The 23,508-nt window shown below is 37.5% G+C and overlaps 1 protein-coding gene across 2 annotated transcripts in view; it reads left to right on the top strand.

Annotated features, from left to right (window-relative positions):
• FXR1 (FMR1 autosomal homolog 1) overlaps window positions 1-23,508 on the top strand; it is a 38,572-nt gene that overhangs the window by 8,880 nt on the left and 6,184 nt on the right. For both annotated transcript variants that reach the window (XM_050902796.1, XM_050902794.1), the window contains exons 2-13: window positions 1,192-1,244; window positions 5,992-6,085; window positions 7,372-7,443; window positions 9,688-9,836; window positions 10,294-10,387; window positions 11,287-11,403; window positions 11,503-11,673; window positions 16,872-16,950; window positions 19,527-19,636; window positions 20,599-20,685; window positions 21,446-21,653; window positions 23,289-23,492. In XM_050902796.1, the coding sequence (XP_050758753.1) occupies window positions 1,192-1,244; window positions 5,992-6,085; window positions 7,372-7,443; window positions 9,688-9,836; window positions 10,294-10,387; window positions 11,287-11,403; window positions 11,503-11,673; window positions 16,872-16,950; window positions 19,527-19,636; window positions 20,599-20,685; window positions 21,446-21,653; window positions 23,289-23,492 (1,438 nt within the window). The remainder of the gene's footprint in view (window positions 1-1,191; window positions 1,245-5,991; window positions 6,086-7,371; window positions 7,444-9,687; window positions 9,837-10,293; window positions 10,388-11,286; window positions 11,404-11,502; window positions 11,674-16,871; window positions 16,951-19,526; window positions 19,637-20,598; window positions 20,686-21,445; window positions 21,654-23,288; window positions 23,493-23,508) is intronic.

Genomic DNA, 23,508 nt, shown 5'->3' with positions numbered 1-23,508 from the left:
CAAGTTCAGGTAAAAGGAGGTTTGTTTATATAGGCCCTTTGCAACCAGCTGTCAGTATGGGCTCCTTTACTGTCCGTCGTTACACTGAGGGATCTCCTGTGTCAAAATTTATCGTTTCCCTGAGCTGACATGCAATACCTCTGTGGGCTAGTTGCTCCTTGCACAGTTGATACGTTCTTTGTCCTCCTCAATTGGCAGTTTCTTAAGTGGATGTAATCCATTCGGCAGATTTCCTGGAACTTCTCTTAACACAGCTATGCAACTCTTACTCCTTTAAAACTGCAGGTTCCTCCTTGACCTCCTGTGCTTGGGCAAATACCAAGCTATAGCAAAAGCAGTAGTTTGAAAGATCTTTCTTGTCCCTTTATCTGCTTTTTTTGCAATATGCCTGCCTGCCTTAACCAAGAGCTGAAGGAACTTAATTTCTGCATGGATACTTGAGTACAACTGTATCTTTCAGGTGGTTCTTTGTCTTTAGGTTTTTGACATAATCAGTGGCCCCTAAAGAAGCCTTTTGTTTTTGAAAAGACAGAAAGGGAAGTGGGATTTCCCCTCAATTGTTCCTGAGATCATCATAATGAGATGCAAAAAAATGTTAAATACTGTATTCTCTTTGTTTTCCTGTGAGGTCCTACAGGTGTTTGGCCTCATACAGTCCACAATGTGGTAATTGAAAGATGATACCATAACTAGCTCTATGGCAGCCTGTATTGCCAAATTTTATCCAAACTTACTGTCATACTGTTCTGAAGGACAGTTGGTTGGGATTCAGTTTTGTGTTGAGAAGAACACCTATAAAGCAAATAGTGCTATGCACAGCTATGACATTGTATTGTGAGTTGTACTAATTGCCCTGGGCCTGTATCTCTCTCATTTTGTTCCTGTAATCTACAGGTGTGCACACCTGTAGATAAAATAATAAACTCTGATAGTGAGTTTTCAGTTGTAAATGTGCTGGTCTGATTTGAGCAGTCATTTGAAACAATCCCTGTGTACGGTATTTCTTAGAATAGCCAACTAACAATATCAGCAACCTCATGTGAACAGTGGGGTCGTGTCTTGGAACTTTCCTAAATTGGAACCATAGCATTAGTGGTGGTCTGCTGTTTGGCTTGGTTTCAGGCTGTATTGAAATGGCTGTCTTGTTTTGATTTCATATGCATTCTTATAACAAAAATGTTTTTGTTTTAGGGATTTATCAAAGATGTTCATGAGGACTCGCTCACAGTTGTATTTGAAAACAAGTAAGTATTTTATTAACAACCTAATACTCATGATTATTTTTTTATTTTGATTTTATGCTTTTGGTGTTGGTTTTTGTTTGTTTGTTTTGACATTAAGAGGAAGTAGATTTCATTAGAAAGGTATAGTTCTAGAAGTACAGGCTCACTATTCTGTTCACAGTCTCCATGAACTACCTTCCTGAATCACTGTTATCAGAATCCAGCTCATCAGTTACACAGTCCTTTACATTTTTTGGTATCTTTAGCGATGCCCATAGATGTGACAGCCAAATTTAATTAAAATAATAATCAGTGGCAGAGGCCTGATACTCTTACACTAAAGCAGAAAAAGATGGAAAATACCAAAGTACTTCTATTAAATAAACAATTCTCTATATGTCTAATCTGAGGAATGCTGATCAGTGTTCTCAACCAGAGAGAAATAGATAGAAGCATCCTGACAGTGATTGATTTTTCTTTTTAACTATTAAGAAAATAAATATGCATATATATCCAGTCTAAAGACCCTATTTTTTTTTAGTGGAAAAGAGTGCAAATCTGTAAGCAAATCTGGAGAATTATCCATGGGGCCCTCTTCATTTAATATATAAACACAGCAGTGCTACTAGGGACTTGTAGTGGCAAGTCAAAGATAATCCATGGGATGGTAAAATACAAATTAATACCTGTTGTTCAATGTTCAGACTGATAACGCCGTGGATTACCTTGGAGATTCCAGGGCTAATTTAAGATATACTGGGAACTACATCCTCTTTCCTGTTTCCTTTCCCATTGCTAGGTGGAGATCCTAAAAATGTGTCAGCTTTTGATGTGAAAATTGTTACTAAACTGCCAGCACCAACCTGTAGATTAGTCTTTGAGCCTTTCTTCAAGAAAGATTGCTGGGTAATAAAGGTAATACTAGGGAGTGTGCAAGTGCGTGTTTATAAACAGTATTTTGTAATCCTAGGGTATGTATGTGTATATATACATGTGTGTCTATGTATGTGTATACATACATGTGTATGGATGGATACATATATACACGTGTATAGAAATAAATCCTGGGTGGGGAAAGAAGTAATCCTAGGGTTTACCCTGCAAAGTCGTGTCTTTGTTTCTTTCTAACCTGTGTTTTCTAGCCCTTCTTTTATGAAAAATAGTTAAAAAATGAGGTGGCAACCATAATTTGTAGTGACACTCACTGAGGTGATTATGGAAGTTGTTACTGTCTCCTGGGTTTTCATACCTCCACCCCAAAACCCAACAGACAGAAAAAACAAATTGGGTCCTTCATCCTATCCATGGTCTGAGGAGATGTGACACATCTTCAGTTTCATATTCAACATCCATATTACTTTTCTTTAAGGTAGGAGGCTCTTTGCCTTCAAAGCATATACTTTCCCGTCAGAAACCAAGTAAGCTAAAGGAAGTGCCTGTGGTTCACAGCAGGGGTCTAATTGTTGGCAAACACATTTCTAGTGTTTAGTATCCATGTCATCCATGTGTTTTACAGAATGTCTGGCAGCAGCAGCCATGTTCCAAAAAGTATGGGCTACAACATATGTCAAGTGTTTTGTCGACCAAAAATAGGTCTTATCAGGAAGTGTGTATGCAGTTCTGGTCAAATTATTCTGTGATGTAAATCTGATAAATTATTACCCTTTTTACTGAGTTAAATTCATAAGGGCTTTAGTAGAACTGAAGTTGGCAAGTGTCCTGTCCTGAATGCATCATTCTGTTGTGATAGTGATCAGCGCTAATGAAGTGAACGCATCTACTCTGCTAAAGGCAGTCTAAATTGTCAGTTTGCATTTTCTGCTATTGTTAACCAGTCTTTATCTACAGCTCTTGTATGGTTCCCAAAGCTGGTGTACTAGCACAGACTGCTAATAGTGATTTTGTGGCCATAGCAATAATTAATCTCTGGACAGATGTCCTTGATTCTTTTAAGACACATTTTTTGGAGGTAAGGAGGTGGAGAATGAATGCAGAAGCTTCAGGAACTGGAAACTTATTACTGTATAAGACAGAAAATCGGATCTTGAGGTGCAATTTCATATAGGCCCATTGGAGTTTGAAGCAGCCATATTGAAAGAAAGACTTCTCTGTTGTAAGAAGGAAGCACCTCCCTTTTTTGTAATTTGTGCCAGATATTTGGGATAATCCTTCTGACTTTTAGGCATCAGTTCTGTCAGATCTTCTTAGTAGGTAATTTGTAGCCAGTCATAAGTCATTTCTTAACTTGTTTTGCATTTCACCAGTGAGATTCTCCAATTTTGGACTTTTTGCCATTAAAACTTTGTCTCCTCATATTCTGAGAACTGAGCCTTCTGTGCAGTTTTCCACAGTTTTATTAAACAATACCAAAATGTCTTGCAGCTGATAGGGGTAGGTCATTATTGGCCCATCTGCTTCTAGTGGATGGAGTTCCTGTAGATGATGTCATGGTTTAACCCCAGCTGGCAGTTAAGCACCACACAGCTGCTTGCTCACTCCCCCCACCCAGTGGGATGGGGGAGAAGAAATGGGGGGGAGGGAGTACAACTTGTGGGCTGGGATAGAGACAGTTTAATAGGACAGAAAAGGAAGGGAAAATAATAAGAAGAAAATACACAAAACAAGTGATGCACAATACAATTGCTCACTACCCACTGACCAATGTCCAGCCAGTCCCCGAGCTGTGGTGTCCCCCAGCCAACTCCTCCCAGTTTATATACTGGGCATGACATCATATGATATGGAATACCCCTTTGGCTCATTTGGGTCAGCTGTCCTGGCTGTGTCCCCTCCCAGCTTCTCATGCACTCTCAGCCTCCGCTGGCAGGGCCGTATGAGAAGCTGAAAAGTCCTTGACTTAGTATAAACACCGCTCAGCAACAACTAAAAACATCAGTGTGTTATCAACGTTATTCTCATCCTAAATCCAAAACACTGCACTATACCAGCTACTAGGAAGAAAATTAACTTTATTCCAGCCAAAACCAGGACAGATGATTAGAGATGGAACCAAAATTAGCCTACTGCAACATCAAGCAGATTTTATTGAAGGTACAAGGTCTCTTCAATCATAGCATCTGATTATGGGCCGGTTACAACTTTCTGTAACCTCCCATTTGCTATATTCTTTAACTACAAGGCACAGTTGAAATTCTCAAGAGAACTTCAAGCAGCTCATTTAGGTTTGCAACATTTTTCATCCTGTTGTTCAGTTATGATTATTACGCTCACTCTGTTTCTAAACTTCAGTTTATATACCCTGTAATTTAGGGAATGCGTTTTGTCCTCAAGTCTTACTATTTGCCTTTGCATCTGTGAGAGTAATAACTTCACAAAGGCGGGGAGGGGAAGGGAAAACCCAAACCCTGAGTTTAATGACATTATAGTTACAACAAGGGCAGTTGAATTGCAAGTGATTTTTGCCAGCCCCCTTCACCGTTTCTCAGAAATAGAACGGGATTTAAATAACATTTTACGGCCAAAATACGTTCCAACTTCAACAAAAGCTATTGATAATCTTCATGGGTTTTCCTTGTTTTTCAAAGTTCCACTATAGTTAAAAGAAAAATAAGCGTATAATAATGGCTAGAGCAAAACTATATGCATACCTCACATCTTTATTGAGATACTTGAGCATAAGCTGTCTTTTCAGAGAAAACATATAGATGTATCCATCTTGTAGAAATTGCAAAAGTGCCTTTTGCTTTTAACGCTGAGACTTGTTCCACTAACTTAGGCTGCTCTGTCTGCATGTATTAGAAGAAAGCAAAACAAATTACTTGCAGTAATCCTTACTGTTACAAGTTGGTTCTGGATCCTGTCTGTACGTGATGTGAACTTTAAGATGGGCATAAATGATAGACACTGGAATGCTTTGACAGATATCGTCAAAGTCCCTCAGATAGTCTAAGTTAATAAGGTTTTTTGGGGGGTGTTTTTTCCCCTGGTTTTATTTCAACCTGTGTAGAGTCTTCAGTTGGGTTTCTGACTAAAAGAGTGAGGAACAGCTGATGGTTTTCTGTGACATTCACAGAGTAGAAGGAAAAGGAATTTTAGAACACAGAGGACGTGAGTTGCTCCAGTAGTCTTCATAAAATGCAGCTAAAAATATGCGTTTCTACAAGTAAAACGCTTTGTAAAGCCACCTACGGTAAAATAAATAGCCTTTCTGTAAAAGAAGGTAAAATTTTAATTTTATGTGCCTAGTAATAATTGGTATTGATAAGCAGATATAAAGGTATGTTTTGAACTGAATCTATTTGCCAGACACTTATTGGGGAGTATTAACAAGTTTGTAGGTAGAAATGTAAAGTTTTGTTAACAGTCAGGGTCAGATTTTCCTGGAATACTTAAAACATTGATGGTAGGCAGTTGAAATGTTAAGTGTGAGGTGAAGAAATGGATGAACCCCATGGTGGACTGCAGAGATAAGCTTATATCTGCATAACGGCTTTATGACTTGATAAGTACATCATCTAATAATCCTTTCACTGGGGTTTTATGAAAGCCATTTAGTGAACCCAGTCAAGTTAAATTTTTCAGTTCATTTAAAAATTGTTTTTTCATTAAATATCTTCCCAGATATTATTTTTGTCTCGACAGGGTTATGTTGTTCCTTTGCTTATGAAGTTTGCTTTCTAGCAATGAAGAAACAGACTTGATTATATGGAAGGAGTGAGTTTTAACTAAACTCAGAGTTCTAAAAATAAAACTAAGAAAACAACAGGAGAATTCTAGAAATAATGTGTAATGTCTCTTCAACTTCTAGTTGGCAACCAGAGCGCCAGGTACCCTTTAATGAAGTCAGATTACCACCACCCCCTGATATCAAGAAAGAAATTGGTGAGGGAGATGAAGTGGAGGTGAGTTTATCCTTATGAACTGTCCTGATACATAACTGATTGTCTGTTCAAGGCAGTGATGATGATTGTAAGTACATTAGCAAAGTGAAGATTTGAAGTGGAGCATGTCTCTAGTAATGGATTTATTAGGCTTTCAGTGAAACTGTGACATTTTCAGTTTTTTTCACAGAATTACCAATGGAACTTTTTCAGAATCTAAAACTTAAAATTGCTGAGAATGTTTCAGAATTAAAAACAGAACTAGGTAATTTTCATTTTTGATCTGGAATGTAACTGTTGGAAATGTTTTGATGTGAAGGTGTAATAAAGCTGTTCCAATAACAGGAGTGTTAACCCAGATGAAATATCTGGTACAATCTGGTAGGAAATTGTGTGAACTATACTGTTTTACAGAGAAACAGTGTTAATTAGAAATGATGTATTAAACCAGAAAATTAAAAGGTGCATCTTCTGTTCCCAGCTCATTGTAGTATCTTTAGTAATTTAGTAATCAGTTTAACTTCTGCTTTTCATTTTACTTGTCCTTAAAATCAAAGTAATGAGTTTCTTTAGGATACTAATCTAGTAGTAGTAATCTAAGAAACAATGTAGTATAGGTGCTGGGTTTTTCTGTTATTTTCTTTGAAATACATGCTATTTGTTGGCTTCTTTAGAGGTTAAATGTAAAGGATTGTTTTCTACCTCCTTGCTATTGCAAAATCTCGTTTAATCTGCATGCAAATGACTTTGGCCTGTCAGAAGTGTATAAGGAGTAAATGAAACTTACAGAAGATGAGGAAAATGAAAGTTTCAGAAGTCATCTGTTCTGTATCTGATCTTGCATTAACTTGGTAGCATGTGTTAAATATGGAATATGTAGTCATATGATGACTTGATTCATTTCAGTAGTCCTAGGTATATCAAGTAAGCCAAGGACAAAACAAAGATCTTAATTGTGGAGTTACTTCTGTGTGAACTTTCACCGTGAAGACAGTGTTTGAACTTAGTGAGGAATTACCCCTGAATAAGCGATGAGTCAAGGTTTTATCTTTCTTTAGAAATTTCTGTTGAATTGTCAGTAATGTATGCAAAGGAAATCTGTTCACAATCCTTGTAGTGCAAAGTAATAAAAACCTGTGCAAGAAGCACGTGCCTGGATAATTTACACAAAAATTACTTTTGTGTAGCATACTGTTCCATTTTAATGAAAATTAGAAAAGTTGGGACGTTCTTTCTTCATTATACATGCAGGCAAGTGAATTATGTCTGTATGTGCTTTCAGTGTTTCTTACTACTTTAATTTTCAGGTTTATTCTAGAGCAAATGACCAAGAACCTTGTGGCTGGTGGCTGGCAAAAGTTCGAATGATGAAAGGAGAGGTACATTATTTTAAAACCTACTGATTTCATGCAGTTAGGTTAAATACAGTAAATATGAAAGGTCTTTGTGATGGAAAAACTATGAATAAAGTATTACCGATACAAAAACATGACAAAACGGAATTATAAGTTGAAATCACTTTGGAATGACCCATGCTGCATTACACAACTAAGAGTTGTGTTTTTGTAGCTGAGCAGTTCACTTCCATTATTAGTAGTTTAATTGCGTGGAGGACTGTATGCATGCACAGGAACAGGACTTCTAACAAACCTACTGTGTGAATTGAATTTGGTGCTAAAAATTAAGTAAAGCAGTACACTTCACCTGTGGTTAAAGTCGGTGCTTAAAGTCAGTGCTTAAACTCCATAAATTAAGCATGCTGTAGCTATCAGAAGTGTGTTGCTGTAGGTTCTTTTTTGTGTATGTATTTCTACTGAGTGTAGTGGAAAGATACTGCTTTAGTTGGTTTGCTTTTACATATGTCAAGTTTGTATTTTACCGTTGACTCTTAGTTGCACCTGCAAAGTAACTTCTAGATTCAGATGCTTAAGTGTATAGAGCTATGGCAGTGTCTGATACAGTCTCATTAAAGCTTTATTTTGTGAAATGACAGCAAGAGAATTTAACTTTGTAGTAGGAAGGGTCCTGTGTTTTGATGCTTCTACTGTATTAGATTCCTAAAAAGGAACAGGGTTGAGAAGAAAAAACTGTCTAATTTCTGATATTGTTTAAAAACTGTCAACAAATAGTAACTGCTGTTGAGCTCTGTAAGGGCAAGGTGGTGGTAAACAGTTACCAAAGGAAGAGTCTGTGTCTTGATCCTTGTGGATGAACAGCCTGTTAAGAAAACGAGAGAATAGGAGACAAACTGATTTAAATGATAGAGTTTGTCATTTGGGGCTAATCTGCTTCTTTTACACATCACAAAAATACGGAATTTTACTATCAGTTACCTTGCTATGAAAGAAAAACTTTTAATTCTGAATTTAAATGCAGTTTTATCCAATTCTTAATTTTCTAGTATTTTTGACAGGAAAAAAAAGATTTTTCATCTTCAGATGGCTGGTATCTTTATACAGCATTGTCAAATTAGTTATTTTATGGAATTGTCCCCCCAAAAAAACTTCACAGTTCAATTTTGGCTTCTTTGTATAGTCTTTAACTTGGTTCCATGTTGAATTTTTTTTCCTCAAAGTAAATGTGAAATTCACAAACAACCCATGTATCTAATGGTAGTTAGCTTTGTGAGTGTTCTGATAACCAGAATTATCTTTAACTATAGGAGTTAATTTTTTAAAGCATAGGGTGGTAGTTCTCTTAAATTGTCTGTTTAGTGTTTAATTTTCATTACTATGAACTTGTTTTGTGATATGTTTCAAAGCAGCTTATATGATGAGGATCATACCTAAGCTAAAGTTAAAACTTGAAATTGGAAAATAGCATGTGGAAAAGTATGTCACGACCTTAGTGATTTACTTTATCCTGATACTTGAGTAAATTGTGTGTGGTGACAAAAACAGGTACCAGTTTTGAAGGAGGAAGAGGAGAAAGTACTGCTAAATTGTGTACAGGTGGAAGGGATGATAGGAGAAGGCTGCGTCCCTAACACAAAGCCAGGCTTTGGGGATACTGTGCACACAAGCTGCTTTATACTTGCATGTGTTGGGTGGAAGTGTAGGAGTAGATTATTGGTAGCTGTTAAATCTTCTTAGTTTTCTTGCCTTCCTAAATATGGGATAGTGTGTATCAAAAAGATTGAATTTTTATTTTCCTTTTGATCTTACATGATTCACAGGTAGTTTGTCCATTGAATCAGTGCATTTGCCTTTTTTTAACTGTTGCAGAGCAGATATTTCTGTGAAGAATGAGTTATGTTTGCTTCTCTATTAAGTATTTTTTAGAATTAGAGCTCCAGTAAACATTTTGAATTTTGGAACTTGAACTGGACGGAAGTAGGTATTTGAAAAGGGATGGGTATGAGAAAAAGCAATCAAAGATGCTTTTGGGGGGACTGAAGTTACGCTGATATGGTGCCCTGACTTCACTGAGGTATCAGATGGGTACTGTAATATGTCGAGGCTTATTTGTGTAGAATTGTAGCATTATATCAACTCAGATTTATGTTTTAGTGTATATATTAATATTTTGTACGTTCTTGATGATGCTGGTAATGTTACTGTGTCTTTGTTGTTCCTTACTGAAGTTACCATTTAAAAAAAAAAAAACCACCAATTCTTCCATAGTTTTATGTCATTGAATATGCTGCTTGTGATGCCACTTACAATGAAATTGTCACTTATGAACGACTTCGACCTGTGAATCAAAATAAAACTGTCAAAAAGAACACCTTTTTCAAGTGCACGGTGGATGTTCCTGAAGATCTGAGAGATGCGTAAGTAGCTCTGCACACTTTAATAAGGCATTTACTGTATTTGAGGGGGAAAAAGCCCCACTTGGCTTATTTTAGAGGCCGATTTACAGGTCCATGAAGAACCTTAAGGGTGGCTATGGCTGCAGTAGCTGGTTTAGAAACTACTGACTGGGATCCCTGCTGAGCTTTTGGGGTAGGGACAAAAAGTTCTGAGATGGGAGCTTCAGGTCTTGCTTTAGGCTTATACAGGTGATGCACTCACAGTGGGCCCCTGGTGCTGAGACTTGCCAGATAACCATGGTGGCATACAGTCCACAGAGAAATAAGCTCCGGAACCATGTTAAGGAGAATGGGAATTTTCCAGTTTCTGAGCAGTCTTTGCCATAAACTACTCTGAAACATTCTTGGTTTTGATCATGATATTACATGTTCTGTTTTGATGCAGCTTGTTGAAATAACAATTGTTTTTTCTCCTTAGGTGTGCTAATGAAAATGCACATAAAGATTTCAAGAAAGCTGTGGGAGCATGTCGAATTTTTTACCATGCTGAAACTGCTCAACTAATAATACTGGTAAGTAATTAATTCCATATAAGTGTTGCATGAATTTTCAGTATGTTATTTGTGGGAAGTATATAACCAGCTGTATATTTGTATGGAAAATGGTTTAACTTGTCAAGCTATGTCAATTGTGAGAGATTTAATATAAGTAGATGTGTTTAAATTTAATCTTTGGGGGTAGGCCTTTTGGAGGGGCTACAGGTACTGCGCTGCATACAGCCTAAATTTAGGAGCAGCTTTCAGTCTCATTGTTTTTATGGTTTTTGTCATCCACAGCTGAGTGCCATTTCACTGGTGGGTGCAGCTGGCTCAAAGCTAACTCTAGCTTACTCTGCTCTGGAGCAGTAGATTTCCCCCTGTACTGTATTACACTGTGCACTTTGACCTACAGCTGGATTTCCATATGAAGAACTGCACCAGTTCAGCATAGCTGTTAAGGAATTGTTCACTTAGATTCTTCTGTGATGGTTTTCTCTTATTACATAAGCTTTTCCCAGCATTAGTTTCTCTTCACAGTTCTGTTTACTTAATATTATCCACTTGAACTGCACTCTCCAGAATTGTGTTTTCCTTGCTTATTCCTTAGCTCTGCCATTCAGACAGTGAGTGACAAGTATGTATATGGTAGAATGATATTTAATTTGTCTGGGGAACATCAAGGGAAAAGAGTTACTCTGTATATCCAGCAGCAAAATCTTTAGCGTAAAGTATGCTGTGAGTGAGAACAGAAAAATGTTGGTTTGCAGAGGTGGTGCTGAATTTCTCATGCTTTGTTTTCAGGAATAATAATGTCCATGTAAGTTTTGGAAATTTAGATCATGTTTATGATTTAGTTTAAATAGGTTCCTGATTTATCTTTTAAATGTGGATTTGCTTAAAAAATGAAACTTCACGTTCCTTCTCTTTTTTAGTCTGCCAGTGAAGCAACAGTGAAGAGAGTGAATATACTGAGTGACATGCATTTGCGCAGCATTCGTACCAAACTTATGCTTATGTCAAGAAACGAAGAAGCTACAAAACACTTAGAAGTAAGCCATAGCTTGTAATTCTTGTTGCTTGAAACTGAATGCATAACTGTACATTACATTGAGTGCATGTGGATGAGTCTTATTTCGTTTTTCCTTCAGTGCACAAAACAGCTTGCTGCAGCATTTCATGAGGAATTTGTAGTCAGAGAAGATTTAATGGGACTTGCTATAGGAACACATGGCAGTAACATACAACAAGCCAGAAAGGTTCCAGGAGTTACTGCCATTGAACTTGAGGAGGATACTGGTACTTTCAGAATCTATGGAGAGGTAAGGGGGAAACTTTGTATGAATCTGAGCATTTCACTCTATATCTGTTTTTAGAGTGGTCAGAGCTGTCCCCAGAACTAAGAACTGGAAATAGCTGAGCAGTCGTCTGAGTGTCTATATGCATGTTCACGCTATGGCAGCCTGTACTACATGTATTTGAAATACGAGACTTCATTGCAGTGGTGACCTCCATAAGATGTGTTCTGTCCTAATCAGTCCATGTCCTGATGCACAGGTTCTGTAACTGTGCTGTACATCTCGGTCAACCTGAGAGAAGTATCATTTGCTGCTATTTTACTTGATCACAGATATTTTTTTTTCCTTCAGACTGTATATGCTGCTCTTGTTGGTTCTCCCCCTCCCCCCTTTCTAGTTCATGTGTGTTTTGCTGTGTGGTGTCTGCTCCTCTGACCTAGCCAAATGTGTTGAAGCCTGTATCTGCTGCTTCTAACCCTTTTATTTTGGCAATTTAATGCTGGCTTTGGCAAAATAATACTGGTTTGCTCCAAGTTAATTCTATTTGTGTGACTCTTACCTGATGTGCTTTAAATCTCACAAGTACCTTGAAATGTAGCTGATCTTTGGACCAAACGGATCCATTCAGGAGGCAGAAGAGTAGTGAGATGCCACTGTCACCAGGGCCCTGTCAGAATGTTTCTTGAGGGTTTTTATCACATGTTACCAACTCTACAGGTGCCACTAACACCTGAGTCTCTGGTGTTAACACTTTTAGAAATCCTTGGTTGTCTGCTGTTTCAGGAATCTGTGGTCTTGAATTATGCTCCATGCATGTCAGGAGTAGAATCTGCTTATGATCCAAGGGTCAGATGAAGTTGATACTGCTGAAAGGAGGACAAACTTCTGTACTCTTCAGTATCTCTGAAGTTCCGTGTCCTTTCTTTGGAAACATTAAACACTTCAGGGTATCAGGGTGGCAACAAATCCTTCTTTGACCTAGTACTACCAGTGAATCGCATCTCACAGTTCATGAAGAAGAATTGGACAAGTTTAAACAGAGTAAATGTTTAGTGTGTACCAGTTTCGATCTATTTAACATGAATGATGTGATGCTGAAACTTCTGGATAGGTGTTGACTGTCACCAGCCTCTTACAGTAGTGCACAGCAATGATTATAAATACCAGATGCCCCCTAAATAAAAGTGCCTTTAGACACATCCAGCCTTGTTCTTCCTAGAAGTGATAGCGGCTTCTAAAAAAGCCAGGCAACCTAAATATGCCACGTGATGAGGGCTTCAGCATCTGGGTATACTTGTCTACTCTTTTTGCCTCTTTTTGCTTGAAGTTGGCAAGCAGCCAGGCCCTAATGGCTGAATGCATGGGCAGACAATTTTAGGCTGAGAGATGTTTGGGAGTAGTGATCCAGTGTCCTTGACCTTGTAGTCAGGGTCTGAGGGTCTCCCGTAGCTACCGTTTTGCATACAAATAAAAGTTCAGTGTTGCTCAGGGCCAGAATCTTTGAGGAAAGGAAGAGGGAGATAAATTTTAAAGAATATTGGAAAGCTATCTGATTAGAAGGAAGCTAAACTGTATGGGATGCTGTTCATGCTTTTTGCTTGTCTGGTCAAGACCACTTTGATTCCAAGACCCTTCCCCTTCTGCCTGAACTGCTGCTTGTGATACCTGTTACGGAGACCACAGTACTGTGAACTTCAGAGTTTGGACAGTGAGTGGCTATCCCTACTTTTGAAATCTTGTGCTTCGCCAGGGGAGAGCGCCTTATCAGAAACACAAAAGCTTCTCTTAGACCTTCATTACTGGCAAAATTGAATTGCATTCAATTCTTGTGCAATTCTTAACACTTGAGTTTCTTCCCTCTTACACCATTTTTTGAAGATACTTAACTGTATGATAACCGTTCCTTTGGATAAAAGGATAGCAAGATCCTATCTATCCCAGCTTTTTCAGGAGACTTACTTTTTGTTTTCCCTTTGGAGAAAACAAGAAAACTCGTTTTCCCTTTGGAGTTTTCATTAGCTCAGTTCCATTTGAACTAGGAGACTAACACACGTTTTATTTTTTTGAAAAAAGACTTGTCTCATAATGGAAAAAGCATTGTTCCCTGCCATGACTTGGGAGGGCTTTGATTTTTTTCTCCATGGGGATAAGGCTTTTCAAGTGATTCCCAGAGGTAGTTTTGGTTTTTCCATTTGCGAAGGTCTAAAAGAGCTACCAGGACTTTGGAGAGGCTTTTGAAACCTTCTCTCAGAAACTGGTGTGAGACTGCTGAGACAGATCCACCATTTGTAATAGGAGTGCACTCCACCAGCGTGTAGCCACTAGATCTACGTTAGTGACCGTGTTACAAAACATTTTCCCTCAAATCTGCAACCATACAGTTCTTGTTTCACACTCATGTAGAACTCTCCTGCTGCAAAAATGGTAGGTATAATGCTGAGTTTAGAAAAATACCCTGCATTTAATCTTTCCATTAGACTCTTCAAGTTACACGGACGTGTCTTGATTGTATGGGCTACTGTGTGAAGTAACCAGAGCATGAATGGATTATAGACTGTAATTCGAAGTTAGAAAGGTAGTTACTAGTAACTGGAATTCTTGAAGGTCTTTAATCCGTGTGCACACAGATTTTTAGACACACACACATTGTTTTTCTTTTCCTTTTCTGAATTACTGACTGCGAGGAACTGGGAATACATTGTCCAGATCAGCTTTATATGCTATCTCATGTTGGGCTGTGAATGAGTCACACAGGTTGTACTTGAATAAAAATTCTGAGTGCTTGTGGCAAAGTGTAGATAGGCATGTGGGTACACTGGAGAACCGCAGTTACTGGCAGTGGTTTATTTTTCTCATCCTGACTCTGCCTCTGTGAAAGCAGTCACTGTTCCTTCATCTTTATTTAGGAAAGAATTGATAAACATACTTCTGAGGCAGGATGTCGTGAACTCTTTAGTTAATTGTGTCCTATTGGTAGAGTTCCTTGAAGATGAAAAATTGCTAATGTGTGTTGAAGTTTGTATAATTTCAGCTGTTGCTTTGAGTATGCGGCATAGCCTCTGCTCCCTACAATGACTTCCTGTTCATCTGTTTTCCATGCTCTATTGCTTGTTTCATTATCGTGAAATCCAATGCGCCCGTGTTTCTCTTGCTGTCATTTTGATCTCTGCCAGAAGTAGAGGCCTATAAATTTTTTTGTTCTTCTAGGACTTCCCTAATTTGATTGAAAGATGCAGGAGCTGGTGGTATTTTTATTTCATGTGTTGCCTAATAAATGACAGATGAAAGGGCTGAGGCATTAGTATAAAATGGAAATTGTGCTCAAAAGCTGTCATTACCGACTAGATGCTGATATTTGTTCCTTAATTCTACGCTTTTGCTGTTGCTAATTTGAAGCTTTGTTTCTTGTTTCAGCATCTGTATAGCCTCAATTAACTGTCAGTTAATTTCTGTCATTTGATAATAAAGCTGTAAGAGAGCATTTATAGGAGTTCTGCCCGCTAACCAATGACACTGTCCTATCTTGGAAAACATTGTAGATGAACTCTGGCCAGAAACCAGCATCCTGGAAGGAGAGTGCCTGGGTTATGATATTACTGCAATGTAGAGGTGATATGATTAGGACAGATTCCTTAGTGCAGTACACCATTTTAGCATCGCTGTAGAGTTCAGGTTGCACTAGTGTAATTTGCCTGCAGTTACAGGAGAGAGTTTGTCTGAAGGTGCTTGTTATTCAGGCTTAGTTTCCTGTCAAGCATAAGACAGGAGAGAAACAGAAGTAGAAGAATTTTTGTATAGAAAACAGAAAACTTCCTACCGTTAGCCAGTTCTAAACAGGCTTGGCGTGCTGTGTCTGTACGCTCCTATACCTTCTGCAGTGCTGTTGCACCTTTGAATCCCCGGTTTGCCTGACCGCTGCCAGATTCTCCTGTAGAGCATGGTGCTCTGAACTTGGCCTCCCAGCCTTTCTGCCGCAAGTCCCTTTCCTGAAGATAAAAGTGGATTGTGTGGTGGGCAAGCCTTGTGGGCGTGTGCACACCTAGAGGAGTAGCTACTTTTGTCCCTTTGGCAGCATTTATTCACTGAGGATGAATGTGTATTTGAAAACAGTACTTGGTATTAAGGCTTGCATGCAAAGTAGACCTATCTGTTACAAGGAAGGTTCTGTGGCCGATTTTGTTTTCTTTGCGTTCTCTTGAATACTGAGTAAGAGAACAGAAACTTCATAGAGAAGAGAACTTCTAACGGTTGTTTTATTTAGGCTGTTCTGAAAAATCACTACACCTTTCTTATGGAAAAGGCTGTAAAGCCAGTCACTGCTTACAGGGAGCCTGTAAAGTTCTGTGGAGAGATTGTCCTTCAACCTTGGAAATGTCTTACCTTTATCAGGGGACATAATCTTTAGATACTGTCAAGAGACAAATGAGTCTAAAATTCATTTTCTCCTTTGCCATTTTTCTACATGTGGTCCTCTGGGTAATGTTATAGTGTATTAAACATTAAAAATGATGTTAAAAATTGCAAAGCAAATTTACATTGCTGACAATATCGATGGTGGCACGGTTTCTGTGGAGAAAAACTGGATGCTTCCAAAGCAGCTTAACTATAGGTTTATGGCTTGCCCATCTAATCATAGCCATATAACTACTCATTCACTGCGAAGTCAGGTGAAATGAGATATATGATCCAAAGTTTCTTTTAACATAGTATTCTTGTAAGCTGAAGTTTCTATGAATGCTAGTAGGACCTCTTACAAATTTGTTTCTTTTCAGTGCAGAATCTTTGTGATAATTGTTATATTGATTTTTTTATAAATGGACTTTAGATCTGAAAATTGTCTTGATTGTGGAGAAAAAGAATATAATTAGCTGGTTTTTCCCAATAAATGTCTACCAGAAACTGCTTCAAGGTAGATCTGTAAGCTATTTTATGTCTGGGATTTACTCCTGATAAGTTGCAGATAATATTTTAAAATGTCTTGAAATAACATGGAAAAAGTTATTTTATTCATTACTGATGCTTTGCTACTGAATTTTTGTCTCTGGGCATTTTACTCAATTATTTCTTTAACATTTAGTTCAAAACTAGATTAATCTTGTCTCTATTCCTCTCTTTTTGAAAATAAGTTCGATGTTTGGAAGACTTGCAGCTGTTGCTACAAGGTTTTGTTTTTAACATATTATATTCACAAATAAACTCAATTTTCTTAAATTCATTTCCAGACTGCTGATGCAGTAAAAAAGGCTAGAAGTTACTTGGAATTTGTGGAGGATTTTATTCAAGTTCCCAGAAATCTTGTTGGTATGTAATACTGCTAAAACTTGAAAACTTGGGGAAAGGGAGCCTAATCAGCATGACTCTGCAAAGAAGATTTAGATGCCAGTACGATGTTTGATTTCTCCATTTAAGTAGAAAGTGATTAATCTTTTGAAACTGAATATATGTATCAGGGAATTCTTAAGAAATTACAGATGATATTGCTGAATAATACTTTGTCAGGATTTTAACACTTAAAATGGTTTGATTACAGACTTGTACTATCTAACGGTACCATTTGAAGTTCAGATTCTAGTAAAAAAATGATTTGCTAAATTGACTACTTAGTGCTAAAACTAAATTCCAGAATTTAATATGGAAGTACTACAGTTGAGTTGCAAGAATGATGCAAGACAATTCTCATGTTACTGCTCCCTCCTGGGTTCAGATTTGTTAGAGGTGGTGGTTGGATGGTTGTTGAGCTGCTGTATAAATCAGCAGTGCTTGTCAGTCTCATCCTGAGTAGTCTAGAAATGGGCATTTTCCCATGTTTCAGCTTTATGAAGGTGTAGCTTCACAAAACTTGTACATGCATATTATGGTAGCTTCTGTATCATGAGCTACCTAAAGGTGAGGTTAATCTTATTCCCCTTCAAGGGAAAAACACGTCTTTCCCTAGTCCAGTCTTCACAGGGTACTTTTTCCATTTCCCTCGTTCTGCTCCTCTTAGCCTGCTTGTTATGCTGAGTCTGGCAGCTTCCTGCTCTGCATTACCAGCCCACAGGCAGTGCAGGCATGAAGGGAGTATTAAGAGTGCAGGTGTTGTACCTGATTCAACAGCAGTTTGGATTATCCAAAGGAGAAATTAAAAGCTGTGCTTTAGCCTCCTATGATTTGGGGCTTAGCTTGCATATTATAGACTACGTAATTTAAATAATTCATGTGGAAACTCCTGAAAATTAGACTTCCAAGGTTTTATAACTTGAGCAAGTTAAGCTGTAGCATTTCGTTGTTTCTTTTTTAATAGGACCTCTGCAAATTATGTATCTGATGCAACTTGGTGATTCTCTCATCTACTAAATGTTAAAGCTTGTTTTAACATTCAGCAAATTAATTGTTAGTTTGTACATGAACACATTTTTTTCAGTAATCTCATTCAGCAAACCTCGTTGAACTAAGGAACTTTGCTAAATCTAATGTTTCACAAATTGAGTTTTTTGGGGGTTTTGAATAGCATTCACTAATGTGAATATACCCATATAAGAATCATGGCACTAGTCGTAGTAATGCATTTAACTGAAAATGCTACTTTTAAACAATTACAATAGCAATTTATGACGAAGGCAGACATCTTTCCCAAATCACCTATGGTCATATAGGTAAGCAGACATATATTTAGCTACACTTTATGAAGACACCCAAGTTAAAAGAAGTGTAGTGATCATTAATGACTCAAATTTAAGATGCCGCACTATGCCCAGTGCATTTCTTTCTGTACCAAGAGGGAAGAGTGCCATCTACTGAATTGCCAGTTCCAGCTACTGAAGCTCCTTGGGACTGAGGACTTTTTCCCAAATACTGGCTAACCATTATCCACAGAAAAATGTTTAACACTGTATTGAGTGTGGTTTATTTCAGTAGTAGTAGCAGGATCACTGTGCATACAGAATGATTAGCTGTAACATCTTTTTTTAAGAGAAAAAGATACATAAAAAACCTGCTGAGCTATTTGAACCATTCAGGAAAGGAAACAATTTTTAATGCTTTTTGCACTTTGTATCATGTTGATATATGATGTAAAGAATGTTCCTTATGGAGTATTCTGTCACACACTTTTGGCTGTTACACCCTTTTTTCAGAGGTTCTGCCTTCCTTTATGTTCATTATTTAACCATAAATGTTTTTAAGTGCCAGATATCTAGCTGGGATGAAGAAATGTTTCCACGTAACTTTAGTTTAAGGAAGAGCTAAAATCTTTTAGTAAGGGAGCAAAGGAGTCACTTTTTTGAGATTTAAATGTACAAGTTCTGAAGAACCTTTTGGTTTAGATCGCACGCATGATGTCAAAATAAGTATTTTAAAGGTAATGTGGGAAGTATGGATAGTACTCATGTTTGTTGTAAAGGCAAAATTAATTTTCAGAAAAGAATTACGTAGTTTTTTTACTTTTTTAAGAGGCTCCCAACAAATGTTTATTGTATATGCCTGTCAGAATGTCAGGAAAGACTGAATGAGGGTACATGTGGAGTCAGGGGGTCCAAATAATTTTGATATATAAATTTAAAATAGGCATTTGCAAAACCTTGGTGCCATTTTACTCTTAGTCTGGTTCTATTTGAAACTTGTGTGTAGTGGTCATCTTCATCAATACTTGTCATTCTATGCATATACATATGTAGTTTAATTTTGGAAGTTTTCACCTCTTTCTGCTGGCACAGTGTGGGGTTTTCTTTGAGTTTTTTTGTACCTCTCTGAAGTAGGAGAAAACCTTGAAACAAAGTGAATGATAAAGGAAAGTCAGGTGGTTGTTACAATTATGTTATACGTAACTTAAAATATCAAGAAACCCGTTAAAATATTTTGCATGCGGGTGCAAAATTAACCATTCTTGCCCTCTGAAGGAAAAGTTATTGGAAAAAATGGAAAAGTGATTCAGGAGATTGTAGACAAGTCCGGAGTCGTCAGGGTGAGAATTGAAGGAGATAATGAAAATAAACTGCCCCGGGAAGATGTAAGTACTTTATTCTTTCTTCCTATGATTAGGTTTTTATTTTCAAAACCAGTCATGTTGAATCTTTTAACAAAGAATATAGGAAAATATATGCAGAAAGTGAGAATTTCTGGGGCATGACTCAAATGAGTTAAAGTGCTACCTTACAGCATCAGAATGGAATCACTGTTTCATCTCTGTATCATTATGGAGTTTATAAATACAGCCTTCGTGGCCTATGCACCCTTTTTTTCATGGCCATCCTGTAGTGGTGGTGATGTCCATGTTATAAAAACACGGTGTCTGTGATTTGGGTAGTTTTCTAGGGTAGATGCTTGTGGATTATTTTAATGAGGCCAGTTTTATAACTTTTCTGTGGATATAGAGAGAGCAATTTTTAAGGTTTTTTCAGACTGGCATCTTGCAGTAAATTGTACATGAAACAATTCAAGAAAGGTTTTTTGCTGCTGAAGCAAGACTTTTTTTTTAATCTTTCTCCTATATGTACTTTAGCTGCATAACTAATTTGGGATTGATAGTGTTAATAGTGTTCACATATTTTAAATATATCAGAACATAAGATAAAATCTTCTAAAGGCGCTTCATCTTGTAAAGTGGGTTTAATTAACCACTGGATGCTTCTTGGTAAACTATGGATGCTTCTACACACCTACTGTGATAATACACACAGCAATTGTGTTGCCTGGGGGCGAATAGAAACACTGTATGTCAAGTTACCTCAACTGCCAGAATAGGTTGTTGGGAAAGCTGGACAGTCTTAAGTCCTTAACATAGAAGCCCCTGCCCTCACCCCAATCTGAGCTATTTCTAGTGCAGCTTTGCAGCCCAAGATTCAGTTACTATCTTTGCTTGTTTAGCTCACTTTTGTAATTTAAACAGATTTTTTTTATATAATTTAAACAGAAAGCATTGTTTTGATAATATTCTTCCTGCAAATAAGATTTGACATTTTGTTTCTATAGGGAATGGTACCGTTTGTATTTGTTGGTACTAAAGAAAGCATTGGAAATGTCCAAGTTCTTTTAGAATACCACATTGCATATCTAAAGGTAAGTGTATTTCAGAAGAAAGAATCTGTAGAGGAAGCTTTGGTTGAAGTAACAGAAATTTTGAGCAGCAACTTCAGTGGGATTTGCGGTTGATAAACTGTTCCTCTGTATATTGGGATTTAAGGTTTGGTTTGGGTCGGCCTTGAACCCACCCCTTGCCCATAGGTATTATGTAGGTCTTTAAATAGCTTATTATAGTTACTTAGTACTGTTGGTGTTGCAAGGATTGGACTGTAAAGAACACCATCTTAAGTGGCATTTGGGAAGTAATATGCAGTTTTTTTGTCTATGTTAGTGTTCTGTTGTTCTGAGGTTAATGCTCTGTTGGGGTAGGATGGAATTCCTTATAGTAACACACTAATACTGTGTAGTATTAGAACAATTATCTGTTTGGATTAGTTGGCTTTGTATGGAGTTGTGGTGTTGACAAATGACGAATGAATTTGAATCGTGTTACTTTGTCAGTTTGCTTTTTTAAATTTGACTAGAAAACGTGTGGTGAAATGTAGTTAAGAAAGGTAATAATAGTCTTAAAAACAGTCTTTCTGCGTGGTGATTTAAGAGAAAGGTTTTAGATTCTTCCAAAACTCAGAGATTGCAGAACTCCTCCTTGAATTCCATTATTTGCAGTCACCTTCAAGGTGGTGTTAACTCTCCTACAGGAATGCTAGTTTTTAAGATGACTGGATGGGCAATGGCATTTTGTAAGGAGAAAGAACATTTCTTTATCAGCAATTTTTTTTTGTTTCCTTTTATGTAGGAGGTAGAACAACTAAGACTGGAAAGGCTCCAGATTGATGAACAATTGCGTCAGATTGGTATGGGTTTCAGACCTTCTTCCGCTAGAGTTCCTGAAAAAGAAAAGGGTTACACAACTGATGAGAGCACCCTCTCCTCAGTGCAAGGTTCCAGATCCTACAGCGGAAGAGGGAGAGGCCGCAGAGGCCCCAATTACACATCTGGTTACGGTGAGTTTTCTTGAGCATCTGTTGAGCGAGTCCTCAGGATACTTTTGAATCCATAACTGTCTCTAGATTTCTTTGTGTTCAGCATAGTTGAGTGCAGGTAGCACTGAAAATTTAGAATTGCCGTTTTATTTTTTACATAGCTCAAAATGCCTGATTAGATTTACATTCTCGTTGAAGTTAAGTTTTAAATTGAAAAAAAAAAAGCAAACCGAACTCTGGTAAGATTTTGTCCTTCAGCAGTAGTAGTTACATCATACAAGGCTGGAAAAGAGAAAGAGCTACAGATACTCTTCAGGAGACAGAAGTTAAAGAAAAAATATCTGGAATTAGCATTATCTGTTTTGATTGAGGAGGAGAAAAAATGCTTATCTGTGATCATAGCCTTCTTATGAACATAATTTTGAAAAGTAAACCAAAATGATTTAAAATGGAGACAGCACAAAATCCTGTTTGCCTTTTTTTAATTTGGTCAGGAGCTAACGGGATTTCTTCAAGATGATGTGAGGTGTTCTGATGCATTTTTAAATTAACAAGGAACTGCTATTCAGTTCCCTAGAGGTGTGCACATCCCCTTTTCATTCAGCAGCAGCTCCCCAAATGGAGACAGGCTGCATTTCAATACAGACGTATTTCACAAAGAAACAGGTGTGCCAGTGAACAGGGAAAAAAAAAAAATCTATTTATTCAATACAGTAAATTACTCTTCATCATCTACATGTAGCTCACTTCTTTTGGATTTTATAGGCTGTCACTGACTGTAGCTTCCAGGATCATGCCATGTTGGTCAGGTTGATTCTGATGATAATGCTCATGTTTGCAACTTCATTTTTTACTATTTCCCAATGAATTGTTTGACTAAACTGTAATGAAAGTTGTTCCGTTTGCTTATGTACACGCAGACCTTCATTTGGAAAACTCCCCCCCTCCCCCCCCCGCAATGGCAAGAATTTCATGTTAGAACCATAGACGTCTAAATATCTTTATTTCAGAATGGTTAGTAGGGAGAGTTCCTGGATGCTTAAAATAAATAGTAGGTGTTGAATTTTCAAGTAGTAAAAAGCTGAGTGGGTTTGGTTAGCTCAGAGACAGTGGGATATTATGGATGCTATTTAATATAAACAGTTAAATTGTTCAAGCAGCATTACAACAGCCAGAAGAGGTTGCTTAGCAACAGCCATCAGCTATAAGGTGGCGAAGTTGTCCTTGGGAATTTCAGAGAAGTTGCCTAGAAACTGCACCGAGTGCCTGCAGTGTGTACACAAAGAGAGGAAGTACTGGTTAATCCTCGATTTATCTGTGTACATAAATTACAGTTTTGGTAATCTTTGAGCCCTTATTTTGCACTACAAACAAACTTAGGTTGAGAATCTTAGAAACATAGGTACCTTATGCTCTATATTTTATATGTGCATATATTTTTATATATAAGTATATGTATAATATAGAATTATATATATATATTCATAAGTATATATTAATAAATTTCTTTATTTAATTTTTATATTTTATATATATATTACATGTATGTATATATAACCAGCCATGCTGGTTGGAAGATTTCTGTGAGAATCTGAAACCAGAATATAACCCGAAATTTCACATTCATTTCCAATTTTCTTTTCCCTCTTGTACAAGGTACAAACTCTGAGCTCTCTAATCCCTCTGAAACAGAATCTGAGAGAAAAGATGAACTTAGTGACTGGTCCTTGGCAGGAGAAGATGACAGAGAAAGCAGACATCAGCGTGACAATAGACGACGCCCTGGAGGACGAGGACGTAGTGTATCTGGAGGTCGTGGGCGTGGTGGCCCTCGTGGTGGCAAGTCATCCATTAGCTCTGGTACTGGGTTTCAAGT

The sequence above is a fragment of the Gymnogyps californianus genome, chromosome 10 (assembly GCF_018139145.2).
Source record: "Gymnogyps californianus isolate 813 chromosome 10, ASM1813914v2, whole genome shotgun sequence".
NCBI classification, from domain to species: Eukaryota; Metazoa; Chordata; class Aves; order Accipitriformes; family Cathartidae; genus Gymnogyps; species Gymnogyps californianus.
Note: the sequence above shows the minus strand (reverse complement) of the source record. Positions and strands in the feature narration are given on the sequence as shown.